Source organism: Seriola dumerili, unplaced genomic scaffold (assembly GCF_002260705.1).
Source record: "Seriola dumerili isolate Sdu_G_001 unplaced genomic scaffold, Sdu_1.0 BDQW01000056.1, whole genome shotgun sequence".
Taxonomy (NCBI): Eukaryota; Metazoa; Chordata; class Actinopteri; order Carangiformes; family Carangidae; genus Seriola; species Seriola dumerili.
Window position 1 is genome coordinate 1,050,415 of NW_019174311.1, and position 26,331 is coordinate 1,076,745.

The 26,331-nt window shown below is 41.2% G+C and overlaps 2 protein-coding genes and 1 long non-coding RNA gene across 4 annotated transcripts in view; all 3 read left to right on the plus strand.

Annotated features, from left to right (window-relative positions):
• The window catches only part of LOC111219186, a gene marked incomplete at its 3' end in the record, with an annotated part of 30,804 nt that extends 21,209 nt beyond the window's left edge, over nucleotides 1-9,595 (plus strand). Inside the window, exons 16-25 of the mRNA XM_022741800.1 lie at nucleotides 4,047-4,493; nucleotides 5,571-5,820; nucleotides 5,990-6,079; nucleotides 6,664-6,765; nucleotides 6,871-6,975; nucleotides 7,066-7,236; nucleotides 7,429-7,606; nucleotides 7,702-7,825; nucleotides 8,482-8,732; nucleotides 9,501-9,595. Coding sequence (XP_022597521.1) covers nucleotides 4,047-4,493; nucleotides 5,571-5,820; nucleotides 5,990-6,079; nucleotides 6,664-6,765; nucleotides 6,871-6,975; nucleotides 7,066-7,236; nucleotides 7,429-7,606; nucleotides 7,702-7,825; nucleotides 8,482-8,732; nucleotides 9,501-9,595 — 1,813 coding nt within the window. The remainder of the gene's footprint in view (nucleotides 1-4,046; nucleotides 4,494-5,570; nucleotides 5,821-5,989; nucleotides 6,080-6,663; nucleotides 6,766-6,870; nucleotides 6,976-7,065; nucleotides 7,237-7,428; nucleotides 7,607-7,701; nucleotides 7,826-8,481; nucleotides 8,733-9,500) is intronic.
• A 21-nt stretch (nucleotides 9,596-9,616) lies between these two features.
• LOC111219115 lies at nucleotides 9,617-10,836 on the plus strand. The gene is made up of 3 exons (XR_002665004.1): nucleotides 9,617-9,733; nucleotides 10,007-10,065; nucleotides 10,291-10,836. It is a non-coding gene; the product is annotated as an uncharacterized LOC111219115 (long non-coding RNA).
• A 2,158-nt stretch (nucleotides 10,837-12,994) lies between these two features.
• Nucleotides 12,995-25,960, plus strand: LOC111219095 (protein-glutamine gamma-glutamyltransferase 2-like). 2 transcript variants are annotated; one of them, XM_022741685.1, is made up of 15 exons: nucleotides 12,995-13,101; nucleotides 13,488-13,673; nucleotides 13,818-14,051; nucleotides 14,254-14,372; nucleotides 14,614-14,742; nucleotides 15,686-15,854; nucleotides 16,625-16,757; nucleotides 16,938-17,041; nucleotides 17,511-17,599; nucleotides 17,845-17,998; nucleotides 18,198-18,286; nucleotides 18,924-19,107; nucleotides 19,413-19,573; nucleotides 24,986-25,122; nucleotides 25,447-25,960. In XM_022741685.1, the coding sequence occupies exons 1-15, from the start codon at nucleotides 13,092-13,094 to the stop codon at nucleotides 25,592-25,594; spliced, it is 2,046 nt and encodes a 681-aa protein (XP_022597406.1). In that variant the 5' UTR covers nucleotides 12,995-13,091; the 3' UTR covers nucleotides 25,595-25,960. The 2 variants fall into 2 exon arrangements, with proteins under 2 accessions (XP_022597406.1, XP_022597407.1); XM_022741686.1 differs by lacking the exons at nucleotides 16,625-16,757; nucleotides 16,938-17,041.
• The last annotated feature ends 371 nt before the right edge of the window (nucleotides 25,961-26,331 follow it).

Consider the following 26,331-nt stretch of genomic DNA (forward strand, 5'->3'; position numbering starts at 1 on the left):
CTCTATCATGTCAAGACTGTCTCTCCACCCTACATATATTCCGTATGTACAGGGACTCCAACGGGGTCAGCTGACATGGATACTCGTTAAGATACATCACCTGTGGTGGCCACGCAGTAATTAGCAACACCACGAATGCGTGGCCTTTTTGATTCCTTGACTCCCACGTAGTCGAGCAGACGCGTGTATCTTGATATTTGAGTAGATGAGATTGAATGTAGCATTTATTTTTTTAACATCAGCGTGGTCCACTTACCTTGTAAGTTGGAGAGCTGGTCTACGGGCCCCTCTCTGGAACGCTGCATAGTCTGACAAATGCTGCTTTCAGACAGAACGTAGCTTGCGCTGCGCTCGCCAGGAGGACAGACCAAGTTTTCAAAACTTATAGCGGGACCATAGACTGTATATGAGCGGACACATCCACACTGCAGGTAACCTCCGGTGTGTTCGGTTGCTGAAAGATGTATCTTTCCTGTGCTCAGAAGAAAGCGTTAGAACTATATTTACACATAGTGCCTGCCTACAACAAGCTAGACTGTTAAAACCATGGATTGTATATCTTGAAACACACCTGACATCCCGACAAATCGGCCATTAGAAATAATGGGTTTCTGAGCGCAGCGGTGCCGTTGCCACGTTCTGTCTGAAAGCAGCATAACACTCACAGCCCTTGTTCCTCGTGGAATCCGACCTCGGACGACGTGAACGAACATACTGTACTTTAGCTGCGTGTGATTTCAGGACGTAAAAAAGGGGAAAGCCGGGTGACGGGAATGCTTCTATCTTTCACTTAGGCTTCGAGTGTGGGATGTATGAGGGGTGAATAGTGCTACTGGTGGCCTTTTCCAGCGAATCCTGAGTTGCGTAAGCATTCACATAGATTCAAACATATCAATTGTTTAAAAAAAACAAAATTAAAGCAAATCTAGAAGCCCACACCTGTTTGGGTTGTGGGATAAAAATGCCAATGGATGATGGTCACAATCAATGTGTCCATTGTTTAGGGCTGGACCATGGCCAGCCAGGACCCAGCATCCTGTATGAACTGTTTTATTCTGCCAGCTAGAGTGAGGGAGGCTAGGGCTCTAGCATTCTCTCACAAGTTGTAACAGTCAGAGTCTAAACGTGCTTACTGCAATACCGAATAACGCCACAAGGTGGTGTTACCTCCTTTTTGTGGCACAGTGTATACGCAGCGGCCTTCTTGTCCGCCATGTTCTTGACCTCCGGACTTCCACAACGAAAGACACGCACCAAGATTCTCTGTAACACGAAGGTGACAGTTAAGCTGTCTACATATTACCACTCATGTATGAACTGTGAATGTAGCGCCGTGGAGACCTGGCATAATATGGTCTATGTTGAATTCTAGAATATTATTACTTAAAATACCGTGTGGAAATCCCTACTTCGTTGTCTGTCGACTGACTGAGCTAACGGCTAAACCTGCTAGCCTCTCCGCCTACACCTTCTCACGTTACAAAGTGTACAGCCACTTTCATTGGGCAGCAGGTGAAGTAGCCAAAAGTGGTGGTTTGGAATGACCAAGTGGGGGTGAAGCCTCAATCGGTCAATACCCTGGGTGCAGTCATCAGAAAAGTGCTGGCAATGCCCTTCCCTGTGTTAGCCCCATTTACTGTACAGCAGCCCTCCTCTGGCCAGGTGAGGCAGGGGGAGCTTGATAGTGCATTCCATATCTGATGCATCGGATGAAGGGGGATTTGAGTCAGAGGTCAAGGACCTCCCCCCTGGTCAAGTGTGTGTGGAGGCAAGGCAGGTAGAGGAGGCACGGGAGCAACCACTTCCTCTCTATTGCCAACTCATTATCCGGGCAGCTCAAGCATTGCAAATTAAAATGCCAGCTGAGATAAGCCAGGCAGCCTCCCGTTTTGATGATGAGGCGAGTCAGCCACGCTCTTTCTCTGTACCGCTGCTTCCCAATTTAGAGGAACTGTTACTGAAACAGTTTGATAAACCGTCAGAGGCCCATCGCTGGTCAGGTCTATGTAGACGACTAGCATGTATGCATGGTCAGGTCGAGGATTGGCTGTGGACCACCACCTCCCATGGATCAGGCCTTAGGGGCCTTAGTGTCCCCCACCAAGTCTGTCTTGGGGAAGCCGAGCTACTCAAGCAGGAACGCTAAAATTATGGATGCCATGCTTGTCAGACATTTGGTTAATACAGGGGCTATTTTGGTCTTGTATCAGCGCCAGCTGGCCAAACGGTTGGAGGAGGGAGGTTCTGACCTGGTTGCTGAGTTACAGAAGGTGTCCTCGCTCCTAGCTAAGCTAATGAAGAGCAGGCGGTGGCAACTGGCAGGACCATGGCCTCCCTCTGGATTGTGAAGGGGGGGAAAACCGCACCTGTTTGCTTAGGCTGTCTGTGGTGCCATCTGCAATATTTGGGCCAGATGCAAGTAAAATGCTCAGCCCCTCAGCTCAGGAGGGTTGTGGCTGCAGTGATCAACACTCTCTTGGTAAAGAAGGCCATCAGAGAGGTGATGCAGGACAATCAGTAGGCTGGGTTCTATTCCTGTTATTTTCTCATTCCCAAAAAACATGGGAAGTTGAGACCAATATTCGATTTGAGAGGGTTCAACTAGTTTGAGACCCCTACGATGCAAGATGTGTGACTGTGGGCACAGATGCAGTGGCACATCAGTGGCCGCAGGGCCTCCTGGCTTTGGGCTCAGGCTTTGGGCCTGGCCCCTGAGAGGATGGAGTTGCTAGCCACGGGATTGCCCCAGTCTGTGGGTAGCACTATGCAGGGAGCCCGGGCTCCATCAACAAGGGCAGCATATTGCTACTGTTGGGGAGTCTTTTAATCATGGTGCAACTCAAGACAGGTGGACCCCCTCCCCTACTGGGCCCATGACATTCTCGAATTCCTCCAAGAAATGTTAGTAGAGTAGGGCAAGTCTCCCTTGACTAGGGGAATGGGGGCAGCCATAAAGGTAGCTCGCATTGGTCCTTGGAAACTGGCAGAGGGTTGCTGTAACCTTATTGCTCAGTTTCTTAAAGGTGCCCATAAGATTACTCCCTACCAAAGAAGGCCAGCTGTCCCCCCATGGGATTTGGAGCTGGTGTTGTCAACCTTGCAGCATGAGCCTATCGAGCCACTGGAAACAGTTGGCTTTCTCTCAAGTCGGCATTCTTGTTGGCAGTTATGTCAGCAAAGTGAATGGGAGAGCTTCATGCTCTTTCGATGCACAAGGAATGCTGCCACTTCTTGCCAGGTGATGCTGGGGTGGTGCTGCGCCCAAACCCTGTATTCCACCCTAAGATCTGGTCCGAGGCCCAAGCCGGTCTGTCTGTTGAGCTGCACCCTTTCCGCCGTCCTCAAGACGGTGTTGTGGGGGTGAGTGAGACATCATTGTTGTGCCCTGTCAGGGCCTTGACAGGCGTCTTGGTCAACCCCATCCACTTTTATCAGGTTCTACTGCATGAATGTGGCAGCCAGTACCCCATTTGCTGAGCATGTGCTGGGCACAGTGCAGCATGACAAGGCCTGACAATCTATGCAACTGGGACCAAGGCTCTTGCAATGAAGATCCTTGGCCCATACATATGGAATATGTAGGGTGGAGAGATAGTCATGACACAATAGAGAATGGAATATTATGTATGTAACCCAGGTTCTCTGAGTGGAGAGAAGCCGCTAGAAGCCACTCCAAAATGATTCCAATCAAGGTTAACCAAAGAGGCCACGCTTGTATGGTGTTTATATAACAACATATTGCTAATCAGTGCATGGCCACCACAGGTGATGTGTCTTAAAGAATATCCACGTCAGCTGCCCCCAAGGGGGTCAGTCCCCATACATATGGAATATGTAGGGTGGAGGGATAGTCTCTCCACTCAGAGAACCTGGGTTACATAAGTAACCTTCTATGTCTACTGGAATTTGAAATAAAGTTCTGAGTTGTAGGTACAGCATGAGTTTGTACCATCATCAGTGAGTCTGTGAGATTGAGGAGGTGAAGGGTCCAGTTCTTGGTGCTCCTGCTGCAGCACTTGCTGACTCAGTGTGTCATTTTCAAATAGATCATCAAGGAGAACAGAAAGAGAGACGAGGAGGAGACAGGCGAGCAGAGCCAGGAGTGAGCGAGACGCCGCTGCTCTGTCGCAGTCCCACACTGTCGGATGCCAATGGTTTCCATGGGGACGAGGTCTCAGAGCGAGGTCAGTGAGCCAAGACTCATGCGCCATAGGAGCAGTGACAGCAGGGTCATCCACTCCTCGAGAGAAGCGGGTTCAACCCCCGTCGTCCTGCACCCACCACGGTCAGCCGTCTTGTTGGATTCTCAAGGAGGCACAGAAGTTCCAGATCTCCCGCCATGGGAGCTTTTGCTCAGAGGACTCCTGCATGAGCGACCGGGGCGCCGCAGGGGGTGATGGGACTCTGTGCTGCAAGCATTCCAGCCTGCCCATTGGGAGATATGAGGGAGATTTTTGTTTGGCAAATCCACAGGAGAGTGGCAGCAATGCCCTGTAAGTTTATCACAGTAGCTGTGGGTGAAATGAACTTGCATTACTCATAAAAAAAAAGATTTGAATTATCAGAAATTTGCTCTGCAAGATACTACTCTGTGAAAATTCAATGATACTAACCTTGTGAGTCTTGTGAGGCTTAAATAGATTTCATGCCCTCTTTTTTGTCTCTAAGCTGACAATGAAGTGCTACAGGTATTGTTTCTTCAGACTTTTTTAATTTGGCAACATGAATGGATTACAGAATGGCTAACAGACACAGACCCCCAGCTTGAAGTGATTACTAACGATGAGATCTGACCAGCCTATCATCCTTAGGCCACAGTAAACTTAGCAAAGCCATTCCAATATGTTTGAAAGCAAAAGCTGTAGGAGAGGAGCATTTTATTTTTGTGCCCAGTGTCCTGTTGTCTCATAATCCATCCATGCGTGGCATGTTTCTTGTGTATCACAGTGCATATGGAGAGTAACAGTGACAGCGTGTGACTGTGTCATCTAATGAAACTTTGACCATTGTTGATAATGATGCATAACTTAAGATAAGTAAATATCAACATAGTGGCCAAATTGTATTTATGAACAAAATCTGTACAGCATGTTTTAATTTTGCTCAGCCAGAGAGCAGAGGGCTGGAGAACACTGATTCATCAATTAATGAATCAATTACTAAATTGATTTTATCTATATCTTTTCATCACATGCATGTTTCAAAAGACACAGATCTTACATAGATCTAACAAACTAATAATCAATGACAGTATTTCGAAATTAAAGTAATGTATCATTCAACAAGGAGAAGGGAAAGCAAAACAGAATAACATGTTGGAGGGGGATAGTCTATTAAAAAGCAGCTCCACCAACCTTAGACTTAATAACAACCAATATACATTCCTAGTATCTGAATTGAACTGATACAGTAACAACATACACTATCAGTTATTCAAAGGATTAACAGATGAAATTAGTTAGCTGCTAATTCTACTAGCTAATAAATATATCATTAAATATCATATTGAAATGCATTTATACGGGTAATAGTCTGTGTTTGAAGTTTATTTGTCGTCTTTGTCTCATCAGGAGACTGCAGCGTGTCCTGGAGGAGCTGGTGTTCACAGAGAGGGAGTACGTTCGCTCACTGGGCTATATTATCACCCACTACCTCCCTCTGCTGGACAGACCGGACATCCCCCAGGACCTCAGGGGCAAGCGAGGAGTCATCTTCGGAAACCTGGAGAAGCTTTATGACTTCCACAGCCACTACTTCCTGCCAGAGCTGGAGGCCTGCCAGAGGGAGCCTGCCATGGTGGCCCGCTGCTTTCTCAGACATGTGAGTAGTAATCAATATAATCATATGTATGGTATACATGTTTTTTTATAAATAATCATAAAAGGTAAATGATATCAATCTGTTTTCATTGCAGATAAGCAGGTGGCTAAACTGGTATCATTGATTAGATACATTTTCTAATATGGTTTTACGTGGGTTGTCTCCACAGAGTGAGAGTTTTGGCCTGTACGCTCTGTACAGTAAGAACAAACCTCAGTCAGATGCCCTCATCCTGCACCGTCGCCATGACATCTTTAAGGTCAGGGTTTATGTCCTGTCTTTCTCTTAACTGAAGATACAAGAAGTTTAGTTTTCCCACTGTAAATGTTCTTAAGCAGATGTTTTTACAGCACAGAATACAAATTCTCATTTCAGCACTCTATCGCTCCACTTGTCGGAAATACAGTCATTTTAAAGTTAAAGTAACACTGAGAGCAGCTCAGACACCACTGGAGGATCATCTCATATTTTTTTCTAATGATTTCTAATGATTTTTAGTCTTGATCTGTTATTAATTACTAAATCACTTGAAACTTAATATTCCCAAAATCCCTTTTAATTTATCATTTCAGTAGTAACACACAGTTTGGCATCTTCACATTGAGTTTGTTTAAATAGTTTCAGAGAGATGAGTCTGTAATGATGTATGAGGTGTTTTTGGGATTCGTGAAGTTTTAACATCTTCCCCTTCAATCATCAGGAATTAGTTTGTTTGGTGGACACATGTTTTATTGTATACATGTTCAGCTCTGGTGGCTGCAGTAGTTGAAGCCCTGACACTGGGAGTATTAGTGCTATGCTTTCCCTTTCCAGCTTCACAGTCCACTGTGTTTCCCCTTACAGAAAAAGCAGCAGGAGCTGGGGGACATGATGGACCTTTCATCCTATTTGCTGAGGCCCATCCAGAGGATCAGCAAGTACAGCCTCCTGTTACAGGACATGTTGGCTCTGGCTGGCTCATACAGGCCAAAAGACATGATTCAGGATACACTGCTCGCAACAAGTGTGTGCACACAAAGTGCGTGTGTGCCTGATCTGACGAGCATTGAGAGGGAGCGGGAGAGAACTGAGATCCAGGCTGCTGCAGACCTGGTTCGATTTCAGATGCGCCATGGCAACGATTTGCTCACCATGGACGCCATCCAGGACTGTGATGTAAGATATTGAAATGGTAGATCGGATATACTTGAAACACAGCAGTTAAATGCAGTTAATCGTCTTTTCTTTTCTGCTCTGCTCTGTCAGGTGAATTTAACAGAGCAGGGCCAGCTGATCCGCCAGGATGAGTTCACAGTTTTCTTTAGAAAGAAGAAATGTGTCCGCCGCATATTTCTCTTTGAAGATCTGATCCTCTTCAGCAAGACCAAGAGGACAGATGTTGGCAATGATGTTTATGTCTACAAGCAGTCATTCAAGGTCAGCACACAAGAGTGTTGGAGCCATAATACTCAAACTTATTTTTAGCTGTCGCAATATAGAGTGTATTCTACTTCACAGGTTTTTTTTCCAGGCATTTTTAGTAACACCGCTCAGCCTCCAGCAACATCTTACCACATATGATATTTCCATCAGTGTCATTTCTATGTCTTTTTGTGTTTTCTGTCCCAGACGAGTGACATTGGGATGACCCATTCCTCTGGTGTGAGTGGCCTGTGTTTTGAGATCTGGTTCCGCAGGAGGAAGAGCGAGGATACCTACACCCTGAAGGCCTCCAGCATGGAGGTGAAGAAAGCCTGGACCACCGATCTAGAGAGGATCCTGTGGGATCAGGCCGCTCACAGTAGAGGTTAACAACAACACTTCTTTTTTTTTTATCTAGCACTTACCAAGAGTTCTGTTTACAAAATGCTTGACCTGTCTGAAAAACATTTTATGTTCCAGAGCTACGTATGCAGGAAAGGGTATTCATGGGAATGGGCTGCAAACCTTTCATGGACATTCAACCCAGTGATGCTGCAATTTGTGACAGAGCTGTGAGCTGTGTCCTGCCTGGGAGGAGTAAGGAGCTGCACACACAACATGTTCCACTTCAAATGAAGTTCAGCTAAGTTCTGCACCATCATAAACCCATCCTCTCAGGGTGAATTGTTGCAGCTCCTCTGACTTTTCACCTCGCTCCATCATCAGGTCAAAATTGTCCAGTACTTTGGTTATTTGGTTATCACAACACACCTGTAAAAATGATATTTCCATCAGCCACAGCTGTATTTTGTGTTTGGTGATCATCAGCAAATGTTAGCATGCTAATATGCTAAATTAGAATGGTGAACATGGTCTACATTACTCGGAAACATCAGCATGTTGACATTATCACTGTGAGCACTTTAGCATGCTGACATTACCATTTAGCCTTACAGAGCCTCTAGTGAGGCAGTAGTCTCTTAGTCTTTTAATTCTAATGACATTTTACAATTTGACAAGTGAAAACTAAGTTAAAGCTATTAAATATTTTTTACATTTTTACATCCTTTCATATTTTGTTGTTAGTTTTACCTCATAAAAACTAGCAAACAAAGTCACTAAATGTAACAAAACTAAAAATATTTGTGTAATAGCAGTGGTGCTTGCTTCCTCATTACTCACTGACCCAGCACATTTTTGTCTCACTGATGACATCTATCTATGTGTGTCGTCAGTCCCTGTGGCATGTTGTTCACACAGGGGCTTAGACTATCCACGACCACACTCTATTGGCTCTGGTAGCACGGCTTCCACCACCCTCAGCCAATCATCTTCCTCCTCTGGCCGGGGCTCACTGCCCCCTGCTGGTTATCCCGGGAACCATTCGCAGGGAGTGGAGACCGCTCCTCCCGCCTGCTCCTCCCCTGAGGCTGTGACTAACAACGAACTCAACAACCATCATCTTCATCAGCATCATCTTCATCGTAACTGTGAACAGTGGAAAACTCTGAGTGAGTTTGTTTTTAGACATTTTGCTATTGGCCTTCAGCAGCCTCTAAATAAACATCTGACATATGTAAGCAAAATTGGATCAAATACAATGAACATTAATATTTCATTAATAATTTATATATTTACATTTACTCATTCAGCAGATGCTTTTATCCAAAGTGACTGACAAGTATGGGACATCAGTAAACTTCAGTGCAGTAGAAACCTTAGTGTAAATATTAAGTACTGCATCTATTTAATAAGTGCAAGGAGATTGTTTTAAAGACATGCACGAAAAGTGCAGAATAAGTGCTAGTTAGACATGTTAGGGTTTAAGGAAAGGAAGTGCCCTCAGAGGAGATTCTTGAAGATAGAGAGGGACGCCCTGCTCTGATAGAATTCAGTAGCTCGTTCCATCATCGGGGAAACCACAGACCAGAACAGTCTGGACTGAGATCGCCTTGGTGATGGTGATGACAGACGACAATATAACTATATGATTATTACCCTAAAGTAGTAAGAAATTAGAATATGAGAAGACATTTTTACAGTCACTGTAGATTTGAAACTTCTTTGGTGCTATCTGGTGGTAGCATCAAGAATGACACTGTGGCAAACAGCCATGGAGGCATGTACTGATATGAACTGTTTTTCTTCAAGGGTTCATTCATTTTTTGGATGCCATTATGGAATTTGAACTTACATCAACTTTCTCAGTGTGTCAAGTGATGCACAAACCTCAGCATCCACTGTTTCTCAAAGTGTTTGATGTGCTTCTCCTTTAGCAGACAGCACTGAATCATCTGGGGAATGCATCAACTACTTCAGCAGTTCAGACCACAGCTGTCTGTCTGCCATTGGTGGAGAGGTAGTGGACAGCTCCTCTTCATTTATATCCCAGAGTTCAAAGCCCCGCCCGCCACCGTGTCGGACCCCCAGCCAGAGGAGAAACAGCTCGCCAGTCATTATCAAAAAGAAAGCGGGTGCCGCCCCAGGACCTCCACATCTGGCTCATGCTCAGGTACACATGACAATATCACAATGTAATGTGGGGAGTTACTGTACATATAAGCTGTAAGGCAATGGTCTCAATGCCATGTTGTTTCTCTAATGATAGCAGTGGTAAAGGCTTGAGAAAAGTTTGTGTGTTAGTGAGTAAATTAACTAAGTGTAATTCTGCTCCTGAAAAACATCTTTTCTAATAGCAAACTAAAGACATGGTTCATGCAGCAATTTTCCAGTGGGATGAGTAAGTGTTATTCACCAAGACCTTATGTTATGGGATTCTTTTTAGAGTGATGAAATTATAATCGCAAAATCAACAGAAGTTTAGCCCTGGATTCCCTGCAGAAGGTAAGCATGCAATATTCATAAATAAACACCACATACATTTTAAGTAGTTAATCACTAATTCAGAACAGCATGGTAAAGCACACACTCAATCAGGAATCCTCATTATTATTATTATTATTATTATCATTATTATTATTATTATTAATAATAATATTATTATTATTATTATTATCATTATTGTTGTTGTTGTCAGTGAAATATTTGTGCTTTTAAATATTGTTGCAGATTATTGGCCAGTTGAAGCTGTTTGGTCCAGCTGGAGAGTTCCTGGTCGCCCTGCAGACAGACAGGCAACACAGTCATGTGGCAACGCAATCATGAGGCACTAGGCATTGTCTGGTCAAAAGGCCTGGTTTGCATGTCATTGCAACACAATAATACAATGACAATAGCACTGGCAATATTAACCCACAAATAATAGCCACAATATGTGACTTTGTTCTTTGAGCTTCATCCCTGACCATGTTTTTATTTGAATATAGAACCAAGCATCAGCTGCTATCACAATGCATTCAACATGTGATGAAGAACATAGTTTATTTGACGTCCTGAGCACAAGTAGCCCAAAATGGGAATTGGTATTAATTTATCATCAACAACTACAAGAAAAATGTTTCACCCTCATGAAAAAAGAAGTTTTTTTTTCTTTACTGTGATGAGTGAACTACTTATGTTTTTAATGCTTGACTGACTCATGACTCTTGACACTGATTCATATGTACTGACTATAGTCAGAGAACACGTTCTTTGCATAATGCATTTAGTAATGAGCAGCAGGTATCTGTGTCCTTCTACAGTAACAGAATAATGCCATTTTTTAATGTATGTTATTGGATCTCCTGTGCTGTACAACCTGTACAATTATTGGTATGCAGGGATCAAAGAGGAGAAGGTTGTATTTACTACTGTGGTGGAAATCAACAGTTTGTGTGGAACAGAGATGCAGGACCAGCATCTGTATTTGAGAGCATGCATATGGGAGACCGCCTGTCCTGAGACAGAAGTAAAGTCTCTCTCTGTGTTACATGCTCTGTTTCATTTGCCAGTTTAAGAAACAATTGTATCACTGTTCTCTTGACAGCTGGATTACATTGTTTCGGCTTGTTTTTTTATACAAGATCACAGGACAAACTCAACAGTGTCCAACATACAGTTAATGGCCAGAGCTATCCACTGGCCACGAGCCCAGATTACCCCCCCCAAGCCCAGGACTTGAGGTCCACACTGAAAGTTGATGACTATAAATGGAGAAATGTGGATACGTGAGCAAATATGGAAAAGTAAAAACAATTTGATGACTGCTGTCTTTTGTCTCTCTTCAGTAGTTCTATGTTTAATCATTGATCAGGAGGGACAGACCACTCGCTAATGTTTTCACATCTGGATTTGAAGTATTCTGTAATCACCTCATGTAGATAGAAAGGATCTTGGGGGCCGGGGAGGTGCACATTATAATCCTTCTGCCTACTAACAGTTATAGTATCACTACATACTTAAAGACAAAAACCACTTCCTGGTATTTAGGGGCCAATAATGGTTCCATACTTATCAATGTTCCACCTGAACCTACATGAACATGACAATTACAAAAAAGTATTTTTCTGATTATATTAAATGCTTTTTAATGTATTTTTATGTTTAACAAGTTATTGATGAAAACTGTCATTATTGTTATTGTCCATGTGAAATGTACAGTATACAAATGATGACAGGATCTTGATAACTTTGAGGCTGTGATGTCGACTTTTATTTATTTTCTTTAAAACCACTGACTTCCTATGACATGGCAGACCCGTGTTTTTTCTGTTTTCTGTAACTTTATTTATTACTGACATCTTTTCTGCTTTTTCTTTCATTCATGTGTAAATTATTTCATTATTCAAATGTGGGGTGAGTGAAGTTTTATTTCTTTTTTTATTCTTATTCAGTTTTTTTTTTTAAGAAATTGTATGGTGTCTTGCTCTGAACTCTGTGCTACCCTGTGGAGGAGACGAGACAGAGTGCAGTAACATGAGGATGTTGCACCACTGTTTCACTTCCTTATTCCACAGACAGAGTAATTCCTCAGGACAGCTGTACACACTTGTTTCAAAACTTTTCATTGTTACTGTGCAGATTTTATTTTGGCACAAACACAAAATAGAAATCTTCTTTTTTGACTTCTTTATTTTATGTTTCAGTGGTGTTCTTCTGGCTAGGATTTTTACTAAATTACATTTTGCAGTAAAGAATTTATGAAATGTAGAAAAATGTAGAATTCCCCTTTTGCTCAGTCTATACTAAACTGTTCTGTTCTATTGATCTGCAAACCAAGTGACAGAAAACTGAGGTTACAGTATCATGACCTTTTCACAACATCCTCCAGTAACCTAAAAAAGTGAAAGTGAAAAACTCATTATGCTGACTTGAGAGAAAATGTATGAAGTACTTTTCTGCCTTGCAAAGAAAAAGATTTTACCAGTAGAATGTGTTCCTGTTTTGCATCATAAAATGTAATTTATCAGTTTTTCATTAATTTTGAATGATAACATTTTGTTTATGTTGAATCATACAGTAATTTATGGTATTAATAACTTATAAAAAAGCTTTTGTTGGTGGTTTCATTTTTACATTTACTGAAAAAATATTGCAGTAAAGCATTAGTTGTTAGGTATTTTAGTTGTTACATTTTTAAACTATTTGACACAAAACTAATTTTACAAAGATGTTACTGTGCTGTTGCTGACTTAGGACCAATTTTGGTAACACATGATCACATTCGTTTTGCTTATTTAGCAGAAAACATTCAGTAGCCTTAAGGTCTAATTGAATAATAAAGTGTAGAGTGTTGCAAGTCTATTTGCTCCTCCTTACTAAAAACAGAAGTACTGATGTGGTGACTAGACAGAAGAGGGAGTCCCGATCAGGTTTCAGATGCTACAAATATCCCTCTGATGCCCTTACGCTGCATGGTCATTAACCAGTGAACACAGGCTGCAGCTGAAGTGTCACTTTCCAAGTCAAGAGACAAGAACTTCACTGCAGACATGAGTCGTGGTAACTATTTATTTCTCATACTGTAGCACATGTTTGCAAGTTATTAGAGGAGTGTATAATATACAACTGAAAAAATTTTCTGTGTTATTTCACAGAGTCAGTCTACTTTGAATAAGTATCAGATTGAAGGTCAAATATAAAATGTGATGAGTGGGAAAGGTGCATGACATCAGATATCTCAGATCAAGAACATAGAATAACACTGTATCTGTGTTGAGGAATGTCTTGTTGATTTCTGTGATTTATCATTAGTGAAGAAAGTTTGACAGGCTGGTCAAAGTCAACAAGTTATTAAGTCAAATGTTTTTGTGGTTTCAGTCTGTTCACACTGTTACAGATAAGATTTTTTTTAACTGAAGTGACAAGCAGTTTCTCTCTACTCACAGTCTTGGACATCAAGCGCTGTGATCTGAATATCAAGAGTAACAACAGCAGCCACCACACAGAGCTGTATAGAGAGGAGCGTTTGATTGTCAGGAGGGGACAACCCTTCATCATCATTTTACATCTGAACCCTGACAGCAAAGAGTTCAAACTGGGTGGAACAAGCTTCACACTCATTGTTGAAACTGGTATGCATCTTCTCTCCCAGTGTTTAGATTTACTTGTGTGCAAGACAGAAATGTTTTGAAGGAGTGTGTGAGCATGTTTATATGAAAGAAGCAGCTGTGTTTGTCTCTTATCTGGATTTAGATTTACTCTTTATGTCTCCCCAGGTCCGTTACCCAGGAAACAATCAGGCACTAAGTTTTCCTTCAGTCTACGTGACCACACAGTGGACACTGAGTGGAGTGCATCTGCTATTAGTAATTCCCCTAGAAACACAGTGTCTGTGTCCATCAGTTCCTCCCCTAACAGCCCCATAGGAGTTTATTCTCTGACTCTGGACCAGGAAGGGCAGAAGACCAGTCTAGGACAGTTCACCCTGCTTTTTAATGCTTGGTGCCCTGGTGAGTACATGAAGCATTGATATGGGTTGTATGTTTTGCTGTACTCCTCCTGCAGCTTGTACTTCCTTTCTCTTTAATGATCCTTGTGTTTAAGTCAGTTTGATCACTAAACTTAGAAATAAAATCGATTTATTGAATTTCAAACACCAGCAGTAAAACGTGTTAACACTGGTCGATTACAGTGTGCTGTCATCTCTCACAGGAGATGCTGTTTACATGCACAGTGAGGCGAAGAGGCAGGAGTATGTTTTGGCGCAACATGGGCAGATCTACAGGGGGACGTATAAACGCATCAAAGGGACTCCCTGGAACTTTGGACAGGTTCACACAGTCTTCAACATTACCTTCTGTTCAATAAAGTTCAGTCAGATGTACACAGAAAAGTGCTTCCTCACTATGACTGAAAAGAGCAATAAACATGGCTTGCTATTTTAAAGTTACATTTTTCAAAGAGTTCCATGAAGTTTATGCAGTTAATAACACTGTCATTAACCATATAAAAATATAATGTGACAAAAACATTTTATGATGCTCAGTATCATCTATCTCTTTTCTTCTGCAGTTCGAACAGGGAATACTGGATATCTGTCTGAAGATCCTGGATAAAAACCCCAAATTTTTATCTGATGCTGACAAGGACTGCTCTGCCAGGAGAAATCCTGTCTATGTGTCCAGGGTGCTGAGTGCTATGGTAGGTGCCCGGGCTTTAGTGAGAACTGTAGCCAGCCTGTGAATAGTCATTATTTTAGCTGTGCAGACAGAGATTACTATGGTGCACCAGAAAACTCTCTCTGCTACTTTCCTTTCTTCACAGGCAGTGAATACTAGGCCTTGCAGGGAAACCTCTCTCCTTCTTTTGAAACTGTCTCTTCTCCCCCAGCAACGTGTGTGATACAAAGCAGCAGCAAAGAAAGGGCGTTTGATTCCAAGCAAGTTGCAAAGAGCAAACAAATAAAGTCTGTCAGTATGTACTCCAGCTGCAAGTCAAAATAGCTAAATGAGAAATCCAAAGCTATTTCTACTGGGTGTCATCATTCAGTATCTATCACTACACAATCAGTCAGTACTGGGCATGTCCAAAGACAGTGATGATATCTGTGACAGGTCCTGAATGATATGAAGTGATTCAAAACTCACATCTAATGTCTGGAGTATCCTATGCTTTGATTTATCAGAACTAATCCATATGCTTTAAAGCACAATATGTAACGTTTGCTAAACATGTCACAGTCAGACCTCTGTCTTGTATCTTGTATGCTGATGGATGTCTGAAGGAAACCCTGCTATAGAGAGGTCATGAGGCAAATAATATCATAGATGTTTGTGAGGCTGGTGAAACTCAGGTCTGACTTTACAAGCTTTGCTTGTCCCAGTGTTGCTGCCTAAAATGTAAGAAATGTGGAGGAGCATTCTACAGAGAAAGAACTCTGGACACTTGTTTATGAAAGCAAACCTTGTACATATAGATTTAAAATGATTTTAAAAATGATTTAGCAATGAAATATGAGAAAATGTTCAGCCTTGATTCCCACTCATTTTTTTGCATTCACCTCTGTGACTCTTGTTCTCTTATAGCACTCCTCTCATGTCTTTATGCCTGTTCTCTCATGTCTCCCCTCTGTCTGTGCCCACAGATCAACAGTTGCGATGACAGTGGGGTGCTGATTGGAGCGTGGATAAAGTTTGAAGGTGGGGTTCATCCAGGACTGTGGATCGGCAGTGGGGACATTCTGCGTAAGTGGGCAAAAAGTGGCCCCGTCAGCTATGGCCAGTGTTGGGTCTTTGCTGCTGTCGCCTGCACAGGTTGGTCGTCTTTTTATCACATCCCTAATTTTAGAATCTAATCTCATGGCTTTGTCTCCATCTATGTCTACACTTTATTTGATGTCATTACTGTTCATCTTTGATTACCATTTTTGTCTCAAGCACGTTTAATGTATCTTGTTGCATGAACTACAGAAGAACCTTCTATGTATCCAGAGGTAGAGAGCCACAGTCCCACCAGCATAGACTTGGAAAAAGCTGTGTTTCTATGTTTGATTCAATATATATACAAATGTATGTATCACTCTTGACACATTTTGGTTAAGTAAAGTAAATGAATATACATGGTTTTATTTTTGGAGAGTTTTACCAAACCAATAAACCGTTAATGTAAAAAATATGAACATCAAAGGCTCCTCGAGGTGATAGGCAATGGCTCCATGAAATCCCCATGGTGAATACTGCTTTGATATGGACAGCGATTAATGACATCTAAGTTTCAACCTTGCCAGGAGGGGGTAATCAACAGGGTATATAAGGTGAAGCGAGTTTCACTCTAATCCAGTATCTGTGTTCATGAACCCAGACTCTGTTTTACTATAAAATTACAAGGATTGCTCTTGACTCTGTCTGCTGCTGCCTGCTGTTGTTGTGAGTATTTCCTTAAGTGTTATACATTTGTCTTGAAAGTAGTTAAAAGTTAAAGTGTTGAAGTGACTGAGAAGATCCACTACACCATCTGAAGATGATCCTCAACACTAGTTTTAGTAAAGTTGTGTGATGAAGTGTTGCTCTTCTCCCTCTTTCAGTGTCCCGAAGCCTGGGCATCCCGTGTCGAGTGGTTACTAACTTTACATCAGCTCACGACACTAACGCTAACCTGGTGATAGAAAACCTGTATAATGAAGATGGTGAGAGAATTTCTGGTGATGATATGATTTGGTGAGTCTGTGGTGGAGATCATGCTGCTGCACATGTCTCTTCCAATACATCATGTTTACTTTCTCGCTCTCTCTTGTTATCTTCCATTATTCCTTTGTGATAGAATGAAACTTTGATTATTTTTTTTACATTATTTCACAGCAAAATGGCCACATTATTTTATTTTACATGCTTCCCCAGGAATTTCCATGTTTGGGTGGATAGCTGGATGACTCGTCCAGACTTGGGATCTGAGTATGATGGGTGGCAAACCAGTGACCCGACCCCACAGGAGAAAAGTGATGGTGATGAAAGATAAATCTAACTATAACTATATAAAACCTGCTACAATGATGCACCATAATGGTTGCATGCCATTTCACCATTTCAGTAGTCACAGGTTTAGCGTATGGTTTGTGGCAAACTTGTGACAGCTTGTTTAGTATATTCACATGTCTCTTCTGGAGACATCATGTGGCCTCTGTGAGGCTCTGTTGCGTGTCACACATATCAAAGTAATATGACTTTGTAGAAGTGTTTATAAATGTGATTATGTAACTTTTACCTTTAGATGTTTGTATTGTCTTGTCTGTATTGTGATACTGACAGCAAAACAGCAGTTGGGACTTCTCTCTGGAACTGGCAAAACTCGGATCATCAAAAATATTCAGCATTTGTAGCTTATTTTATTTATTTTTCATGACTTCAATGATTTGTATGCCCTGAATATGAGTGCTGCATGTCTGAACCCTTACTGCATTTACTGCTTTTTAGGTGTGTACTGTTGCGGACCAGCCTCACTGAGGTCCATCAAGGAAGGAGAGCTGACCCTGAAGTACGACACTCCCTTCATTTTTGCTGAGGTGATTTTTATTGAAACATTTTCATGAAAAACAGACACAAATATAAACATAATTGTTTTTAGCTATGACTTCTATAGATTACAATAGTTTTATAGTCAGGGTTAGAGCCAAGACCTGATCCCAGCTAACCCACCAAGCAGAGAATGATTCATTTTGTGTTCTGAGATATGATGTACAGTATGTATGTGTATAAAGATCTGTATGTAGTGCTAACTCATGGAATTTCATGTCATGCGTGGACACAGGTTAATGCAGATGTTGTGGACCTGGTCAGCCTGTCAAATGGAAAGTTTGTCAAGTTCGGTGGCTCAACTAAGTCGGTTGGATGCTTCATCAGCACCAAAGCTGTGGGCTCAGATAACAGAGAAGACATCACACACCAGTACAAGTATCCAGAAGGTACTGCAGAGTTACATGTGCACAGACACACATGACATACTGTTCATGCAAACAGATGACCTCAGGTAACACAAAAATAAAAAAAATGTAATCACATAAGACCCATGTCTGGCCATTCAAAATGATCATAGTATTGAAGGGGCTTTGTGTTTGACACTGTTCAGGAGATTCAGTAAATATGGAACTTGATGGTTTTCAGGCTCCAAGGAGGAAAGGAAGGTGTATGAGAAGGCCAAGCACCACAACAAGCTACAGCAGCAAGGAGAAGTGCCGGGATTCCATCTCAAGGTTTGTTTTTTTTTCATTACAGTTTATACATAGATGTACTGGGGCGGGAGACAACAGGAGAGTTCCAAAGAGGCCACATCATCTACACCGAAATGGTAGTTTCACTGGCTAAAAAAAAAAGAAAATAAAAGAAATAAAAACTTGTGATACAAGAAAGAAGAACGACATTCACAAGCTGAAAGTAATCAACATGGGTGTGACAGACATACAGACATACAGCACAGCACTGACACGCAACCTAATACGAACTGTACACGTGTCCTTCAAAGATAAAAGTATCCTGAAGTGTCCACTTTGGTCAAATATGTGGGTGGTGGGAGGTTAGATAGAAAACTGATTCATCTTTCATTGTTGATATGCTTTCATCAGTTTTGTTTCATTTGATCATAACCACTGTCATGAGGATTTTCTGATGAGTTTTGATTACGTATAGTTTTGATAAAACTGAATCTACTACTGTTGCTAAGATCAAGATAAGATAAGAATAGTCTGTTTTACATTTAGGAAACATTGTTTTTACAAGATATTAACCTGCTAATTGGTATGAAAGTGTAAACTATGTAAAAATGCATTCTTATGCATTTTATATTTGTATATTCCATTAATTGAATTAATCACCTCATAATTCTCATTAAAGATCAAGCTTTCTGACAACATGATCGTGGGCTCAGACTTTGAGGTGTACGCTGTCCTCACTAACAACCTCCTGGAGGCAAGAACCTGCAACTTAATGTTCTTTGCCAAAGCTGTCAGCTACAACGGGAAACTAGGAGAGAGCTGTGGATTTACTTCAGACAAAGTGACGGTGCCCGCTGGAGAAGGTTGGCTGAGATCTTAATGCAAACACTCTTTTTTCTCAACAGTGAATTTAATGAACTCACAGAAATTATGGCCCCATTGTTAGTAAGTCTTTAAGATACCACAATGAAACAAGGCCATCTATGCCTGAAAAATATTAAGTTAGAAATTCAAACTCATTCAGATGTACCACACAAATATCAGGATAAATACCTTGTTGGTTCAAACATGGTTCACAGACTGTCAGAAACCTATTCTCATAATAAAATCACATTGAGATTGTTGTAATAACCTATTTAATGTGTATAAAATATGTGTGTTTTTTCAGAAAGGCGCGTGTCCCTCAGACTGAAGTATGATAATTATGGATCAGTCATCAACTCAGACAGACTGATCCAGCTGTCAGCCATCACCATCAACAAGCAGACCACTGACTACCATAAGGCTGAGAAGATTATTGTGTTAGATGAGCCAGAGATAAAGATCAAGGTAAGAATGGATAGATGGATGGATGGATGGATGGATGGATGGATGGATGGATAGATGGATGGGCAGAAGGAAGAAATTAAGAAACTTATTCATGAGCAATTTGTGTGTAGTGGTAGAGCTGCCCAACAGAACCTCCAGTAAGTTCTTTCTCAATCTGGTTCAGACTCTTATTTTGAAGGTGAATATCAAAAAAGTAAGATGGTGTTTGTGTGTGTCTGTCATTGTGTGTGTGTGTATTGTTGTGTGTGGCAGTAGAGCTGTCTACCATACAGCCTCCAAAAAGCTTCTGTTACCAGGTTGAGACACTTATACAGTTAATATCCACATGGTGCCAATAAGAATCAGTGAATCGTCCATTTCTCCCTGGATACTGCGTTACTAGTGTCAGTCTGAACTGTAATCTCTCTCTATGAACACTAACTTGTAAACAGCTTCCTTTGTGTGTGTGTGTGTGTGTGTGTGTGTGTGGGTTGTTGTTGTTGTTACTGCTATTTTTTAAAAGAACGGTAACTCCTATCAGAACCATGAGCAGCAAAAGACCTTTGTGTACAGATTATGTGGCTTTGGTGTTTCTAGAGCCAAAAAGGTGGAATTTGTATTACAGTCAAAAACTGTAAAAGATATCAGAATGAGACCAAAACTAGGTGATACAGGACAAAAATATCTACATTTTTGATAAAAAAAAACTTTCAATGAAGGTTGGAAATTGTGGGATTTAAATAGTTTGTCTGACTTTTTTTGAAGATAATTTTCAAGGATGGCAGGTAGAGTCCGCAGTTAGCTCCGGTTAGCGATTGGAGCTGTGCCTAAAGACAGCAGACATCGCTGAAGATGTAGTAAACATCACAATCCTCTACAGTGAAGTTACAACAGCACCACACTGAGCGGGCGAGAGAGAGGGAGAGAGAGAGAAGCTAGTGCTAACTGCTAAGCTAAAGTAACTAGCAGATCTGAACAGCATGTAAACAACTGTGAAAGTCACTAAAAGGAGCAGAGAGCTCTGAGTGCTGGAGTAGAACTAGTGTAAGTTTAAATGTACAGCAGGTAGTTAGACACTGTGATGAAGAAAACTGCAACATTAGCTGTGTTCAGACAGAGAAGCAATAAACTTGACCAATAACAGAAACTGACTGGAGATGAGACACCACACTGACGTCAGCACGTCAGCATGTGAACGGTGTCACTACTATTAGTGAAAAGACATCAGTAAAGGTAAATCACAGTGTAAAAATGTTCTCAGTGAAAGAACAAAGTAAGTCAGTTAAAATGTTTGTGAGTAAACATGTTATTGCTTTACATTTGAAAATGGGGAGAGAGGGGTAAAACATGTTATAGGGTGATAATAATAATATATGATTAAACTATAAAATGAAAGAACATCTTTAGGTTACAAGATATATCAGTTCCGAGGTGAGAACAGCAACGAAATCAACCAATTAATTTCAGTTAGTCACTTTGGAGCCTAAGCATTGTGACAATCCTCTCCACCTGTGTACATGTTGCTTCCTGTTTGTGGTTGTTTCTTTTAAAGGTACTAGAGGTGGGTGTGGTAAAGGGTTGTCAGTACCTGGGCTCATCAGCAGACCTGGCACACCTGGGCCCTGTGTGCCAGTGCTTTTAAAACCATGTTGGAACTCAGTTCTGGTTCTCTCTCCTCCTTGAGGCACATGTTTGGTTTGGTTGGCATTTGGTTTGTCTTGTTTCTGTTGCTGCACCATACAACATTGCATTCAGACATTTCTTTACTCATGCACTCACTCACACTGCTGATCTTACAGATTACACATGCCACTATTAGTTTAAATTGTCCTCCTAGATTTATTGTCTGTTTATTTTAGTGAGGGTTCGTCCAGCCTGTGGTTTGGAGTTTTGATTTATTAGGGTTTTGTTTGAAGGTGCACAGGTTTTGGCTGAGATGTATAGTGATGGGTACATTCGGCACAACTTGTGTTTGGGAGATGCATTTTGGATAGGAAGTTGATTTGGCTGTTTAGTTGTTTCAGTCTGGGGAGTTCAGTCCAGGCATGCAGGTGGGAACTATCACCAGTGATTGTGTGGGCCACTAGTGTCCTCACTTGTGGAGTTCCCTTGATAGGTGTAGCAACATGGTTCATTTGGGCCCGTTGGTTTGTTTTTTAGTTTATTTTTGTGTGTTGTGCGGACAGAGCAGTTGTCTCGGGAACACATCCAGAGCTCTCTGTGGACTGTGTCAGGATGGGCATGTAGAATCTGGCATTGATGAGTCCTATTTGCCTTTTGTCAGGGAAGGGTTTGTGACACAGATTGGTAGTCACATTAAAGTGCCCATAAAGATTTTGAGAGATACAGGTGCTGTCAATTCCTATGTTTTGGAATCCATTTTGCCATTTTAGAGAAGACTGATACTGGGGATAAAATCCTTATGAGGGGAATGGGGTTGACTGTGTTGCCTGTCCCAGTGCATAAAATGAACCTAGATTGTGAATGGTGAAGGGTGAGGTGTTTAAGAGTGTTAGACCGGTGTTACCAGTGGAGGGCACTGATGTCATCCTGGGTAATGGTTTAGCTGGCAGCCATGTTTGGGCAAATGTTGCCCGCCATTTTCACCAAATACTCAAGTCACTGTTGCGTGCATATTGTACAATGCTAGATGGGGACTGGGAAGATGGGCTGCCGTGGTTGCTTTTAGCTGCACGGGAGGTAGTGCAGGAAAGTACGGGCTTTAGCCCGAATGATTTAGTGTTTGGCCACACTCTCCGGGGTCCCCTGTGTGTGTATAAGGATGGTTGGAAGGAGTCAGATCCACCAACCAACCTTATTGACTATGTTAATGGGTTTAGACAGGTGAGTTGGCAAAACAAATGTTGGCTACCTCACAGGCTTAAATGAAAAAGCAGTATGATCGCCGGGCTGAGTTGCATGAGTTTAGTACTGGTGTTTTGGCTCTGTGTCCATTGTGACCCTTCCAGGCAAAGTTTTCTGGTCCTTATACGGTGGTTAAATGCATCTCGGAGCTATACTGGTGTGTCATACTTCAACATAGAGAAATGGTTGAAACGTTAAGGTCCCAAGACTTCAGACTATTTTTGGTTAAATCTGTATTTTGACAACTGTTGCGGTTTACACAAAATCAAAGTTTATGTTTTGTGTCATTTTTAGACCGATTCAGACTTTATAAGGGCGTGTATTGCACAGAATGTTCAGAGCTAGAGTGGATGACATTGCTAGAGTGGGAGAAGCTCCAGAATTCCTCTGAAAAATTCTGTGTAACTCATCCTCATGGCCACATATTTCAGTCTTCACACATCACAGCTTCCTCAATAGTAGACAAATCTGTGCTGTATCGTAGAAAGTGTCTACCTAAGCACAAAGATTTACTGAATTTGAATAGTGAGCCTCAAAGTGATGGGGGTACTCGCCACCTCTCCCTTTGACTGCAATACAAATTCAGGAGCTGTTTTTCTAGAGAAAAGGAGAAATGACTCTTTTTTTGTAACTCGCTCCTGTTTCCACATTTTTGGCTCCAGAAACACCAAAGCCACACAATCTGTGACCAAGATCAAGGTCTGCTCATAGTTCTGATAGGAGTTACAGTTCTTTTCAAAAATAGCAGTTGTTTGAGAGACTCACTGAGCCAAAATGTCACTCAGCTCTGTGTCTTCCAGCTAGACACAGCTATGGCTATATGGCTTGTTAGGAGGCTCTTTGATCTCTGTGATGTTTACAAACACAGCCCCACACACACACACACACAGGCAGAAAGCTGTTATCAAGTTAGTGTTCACAGAGAGAGATTACAGTTCAGACTGGACAGTACAACAGTAAATACAGCAGCATACATTGAATTTACTTTGAGCTACAGTACAAATTCAGAAGCTGATAGCAAACAGCAAGTCTCAGGTCTCAGCAGGTGCTACTAACGCAGTATCTGCGCAGAAGTGGACAAAGCTGATTCTTATAGGCTAATTGACTTATTAACTCTTACTCCTTTACTCTCAAGTATTAGAGCATGTATAAGGCAAACCAGCGTGTGTGTGTGTGTGCTTGTATGTGCATGTGTATGATATAGTGATACTGCTTTATTGCAGATCAACTGTTAGGGCATGTGCATGTGTTTATACATGTGTGTATGTCTTGTGGTTGTGGGGACAAATTTGGGTTTGAAACCATCAGTGTGAGGTTATCTTGGCCAGTCGTGACAGCTTCAAAAGGCTTTCTGAGGGACACCTCAAGTGACTGAGGTCAGTGTCAGAATAAGTCTCTATGACATGAATGAAACTGAAAGTAATGTTCTTTGAGCAGATTGAAATGTGAGGAGTGAAGTACATGCACCAAGCAGCCGGCACATTTAAAATTTCTCCAGGAATTTTTCTAGTATATGCCTTCAATGTTATTGCATTGCAGGCACATAATTATTAGGCCCCGTCTGTTGATCTGTGTTTATCTTTAGTGTCCCTCTGTTTCTTAATCCCAGCTGGATCAGTTAGCTTTTGCAAATTTGCATTATGAAAAAGCTGCACAGTAATGTAATTGCACAAAAGCATTCATGGTTTATCAGCTAAAATACAGAGTCTGTGTTGATATTTGCTGGATGGATGTTTAAGCAGTCAGTATGCTGTAAGATCTCTGAATGTAGTCAATCCAGTGGCCCAAACACTATTTGAGCTTTTTCTGATTTGCAGTCATATTAGGAGTGGGAATCACTTTAAACCTCTTATACTTAAAGCCCCAACTCTGTCAGAGCTGACTGAAGCATCAGATTTATGTTTTTTATTTTTATTTTTGTCCCTTTTTGTTGTTTGTATTTTCTTCAGCCTTTTTGTTAAGTCATTCTTATTTAGCTGTGACTGTAAACAATGGAGATCTGTTGTCTGTTGTGCCCACACATCATAACATGATAAACAGATTGCTTCCACCAGTTCTTTGAGTGTAACTTTAATCTTGTCCATTATACTGTATGTTCTTTCACTTCCCCTTAAGAACATATGACTGAAATGCACTGGTCATTTTGATATAGTGTTTGTGGTAAAAGTAAAATAAGCTTTTGTAACCATTTTTTGAGTGCCTTATTTAAATATGTTGTCAGAATCTATATGGAGCTATAAATCTGCCTATTTCTTTCTTCCAAAAGAATCATTTGAAAATCAAATCATTTTTCTCTTTGTTTAAACCAGATCAGTGGGCTCACCATCTCACATACAGTAGAACTTGTCATTTCTTTTATGGAATGATATATTATACTTTAAGTCAGGTAACCTGTTGTTGTAACCATTGTTGATAGCCCACTCAGGCATATATAGACCTCATCAACAACAATGTTAAATATTTAAAATGTTTGCATTATATAATTTACTATGACATAATTTCAGTCATTTTTAATATTATACCAGCTCTAACATGATGAAACCTGTTAACCTGAACTCCTCTCTGCAGCTGATGAAAGAAGCCACAGTGAACCAGCCTGTGACGGCAGAGATGACCTTGTTGAACCCTTTACCAGAGCCGCTGCAGGACTGCAGCTTCACCGTTGAGGGGGTTGGCCTCACCGACGGCAAGCCCATAACAGCCAAGTATGTGTTATAAGCAGGTTTATGCTGTCATGCTTATTTCTATGCTTTATTTCTTTTTTCTATTTTATAGTTTTACTTGTGTCACCCAATTCCCATCACAGTTAATTTACAGTTTGATGTACAAGATGGTTTTAAACTGTGACTGATTGTGATGAAGCTTCAAGCCAAAGCCTGCAAAAAGTAAAACGCACCCAAAGTCACATGAATATTTCCCTGCAGCGAGAGCATAGCTGTGTGCATAAGAATTGAGATCAGTATAAAACAGAAACCTCATCTGTGATTAGTTTTAAAGATTACACTAACTGCTGCATATGATTCTTGTAGGATTGAAGCTGTGGGCCCCAAACAGGAAGCCAGAGCCAGTGTTAAGTTCACTCCCAGCAGCACTGGCTCCGGCGTGCTGTTGGTGAACTTTGATAGCGACAAACTGAGGAACATCAAGAGCTTCATCAATGTTGTTGTGAAGGACTGAGTCAGTCTACAGAGTCTAACACCACTACTACTTTTTTATTTTGTTGTTTGATTGGACTTCAGTGTCTGCAGATTACAGGACTGCTCTTGGCACAGAGGCCTGAGGCTTTGTTTTTTAAATCCACTTGTTATTTTCATCCACTTGTTATTATGCCATCCAAAAAGGTAACTTTCTTTCTGAGTAATTGAATTTAGAAAAACAATTATTCACATCCACTAACCATAATGTGCATTAGCTTCTGTAGTAGGCTACAATAGAATAAATAGCTCACACATTTATTTCACTTGAATGATTAATAAGGTTGTATTGATTTTGATTTGGTTACATTTAAATTTCAGCTCCTTTTAGGAAACATGTTGTTAATGATGCAGGAAAAAAATTCACTTTGCCTATGAAAATAAAATTTTGAAAAATAAGATTTTAAGGCTCTGTGTCATTTGTTGTGTTGTGGGCCTTGTGTACCTGCAGAGTGAAAACAAACCCTCAGTAATCTTCTCTTGCTGTTGAGCCCACGCTTCCATGCCTTCCATAATGAGTGACTAAAATTACTTATTATTTTTCATCATTTTATCATTTTAGTATAATAAATTAAGTTAGAGACAGTGTATCAATGCATCATTTTCAACTAAAGAACGCTGTCAGGTATTGTACCATTTCAATATTATACCAACAAGGTAATGATGCTGCCATAGTTTATCATGTACATGTAATGCAGTCAAATGGGGATGAAGGGATAC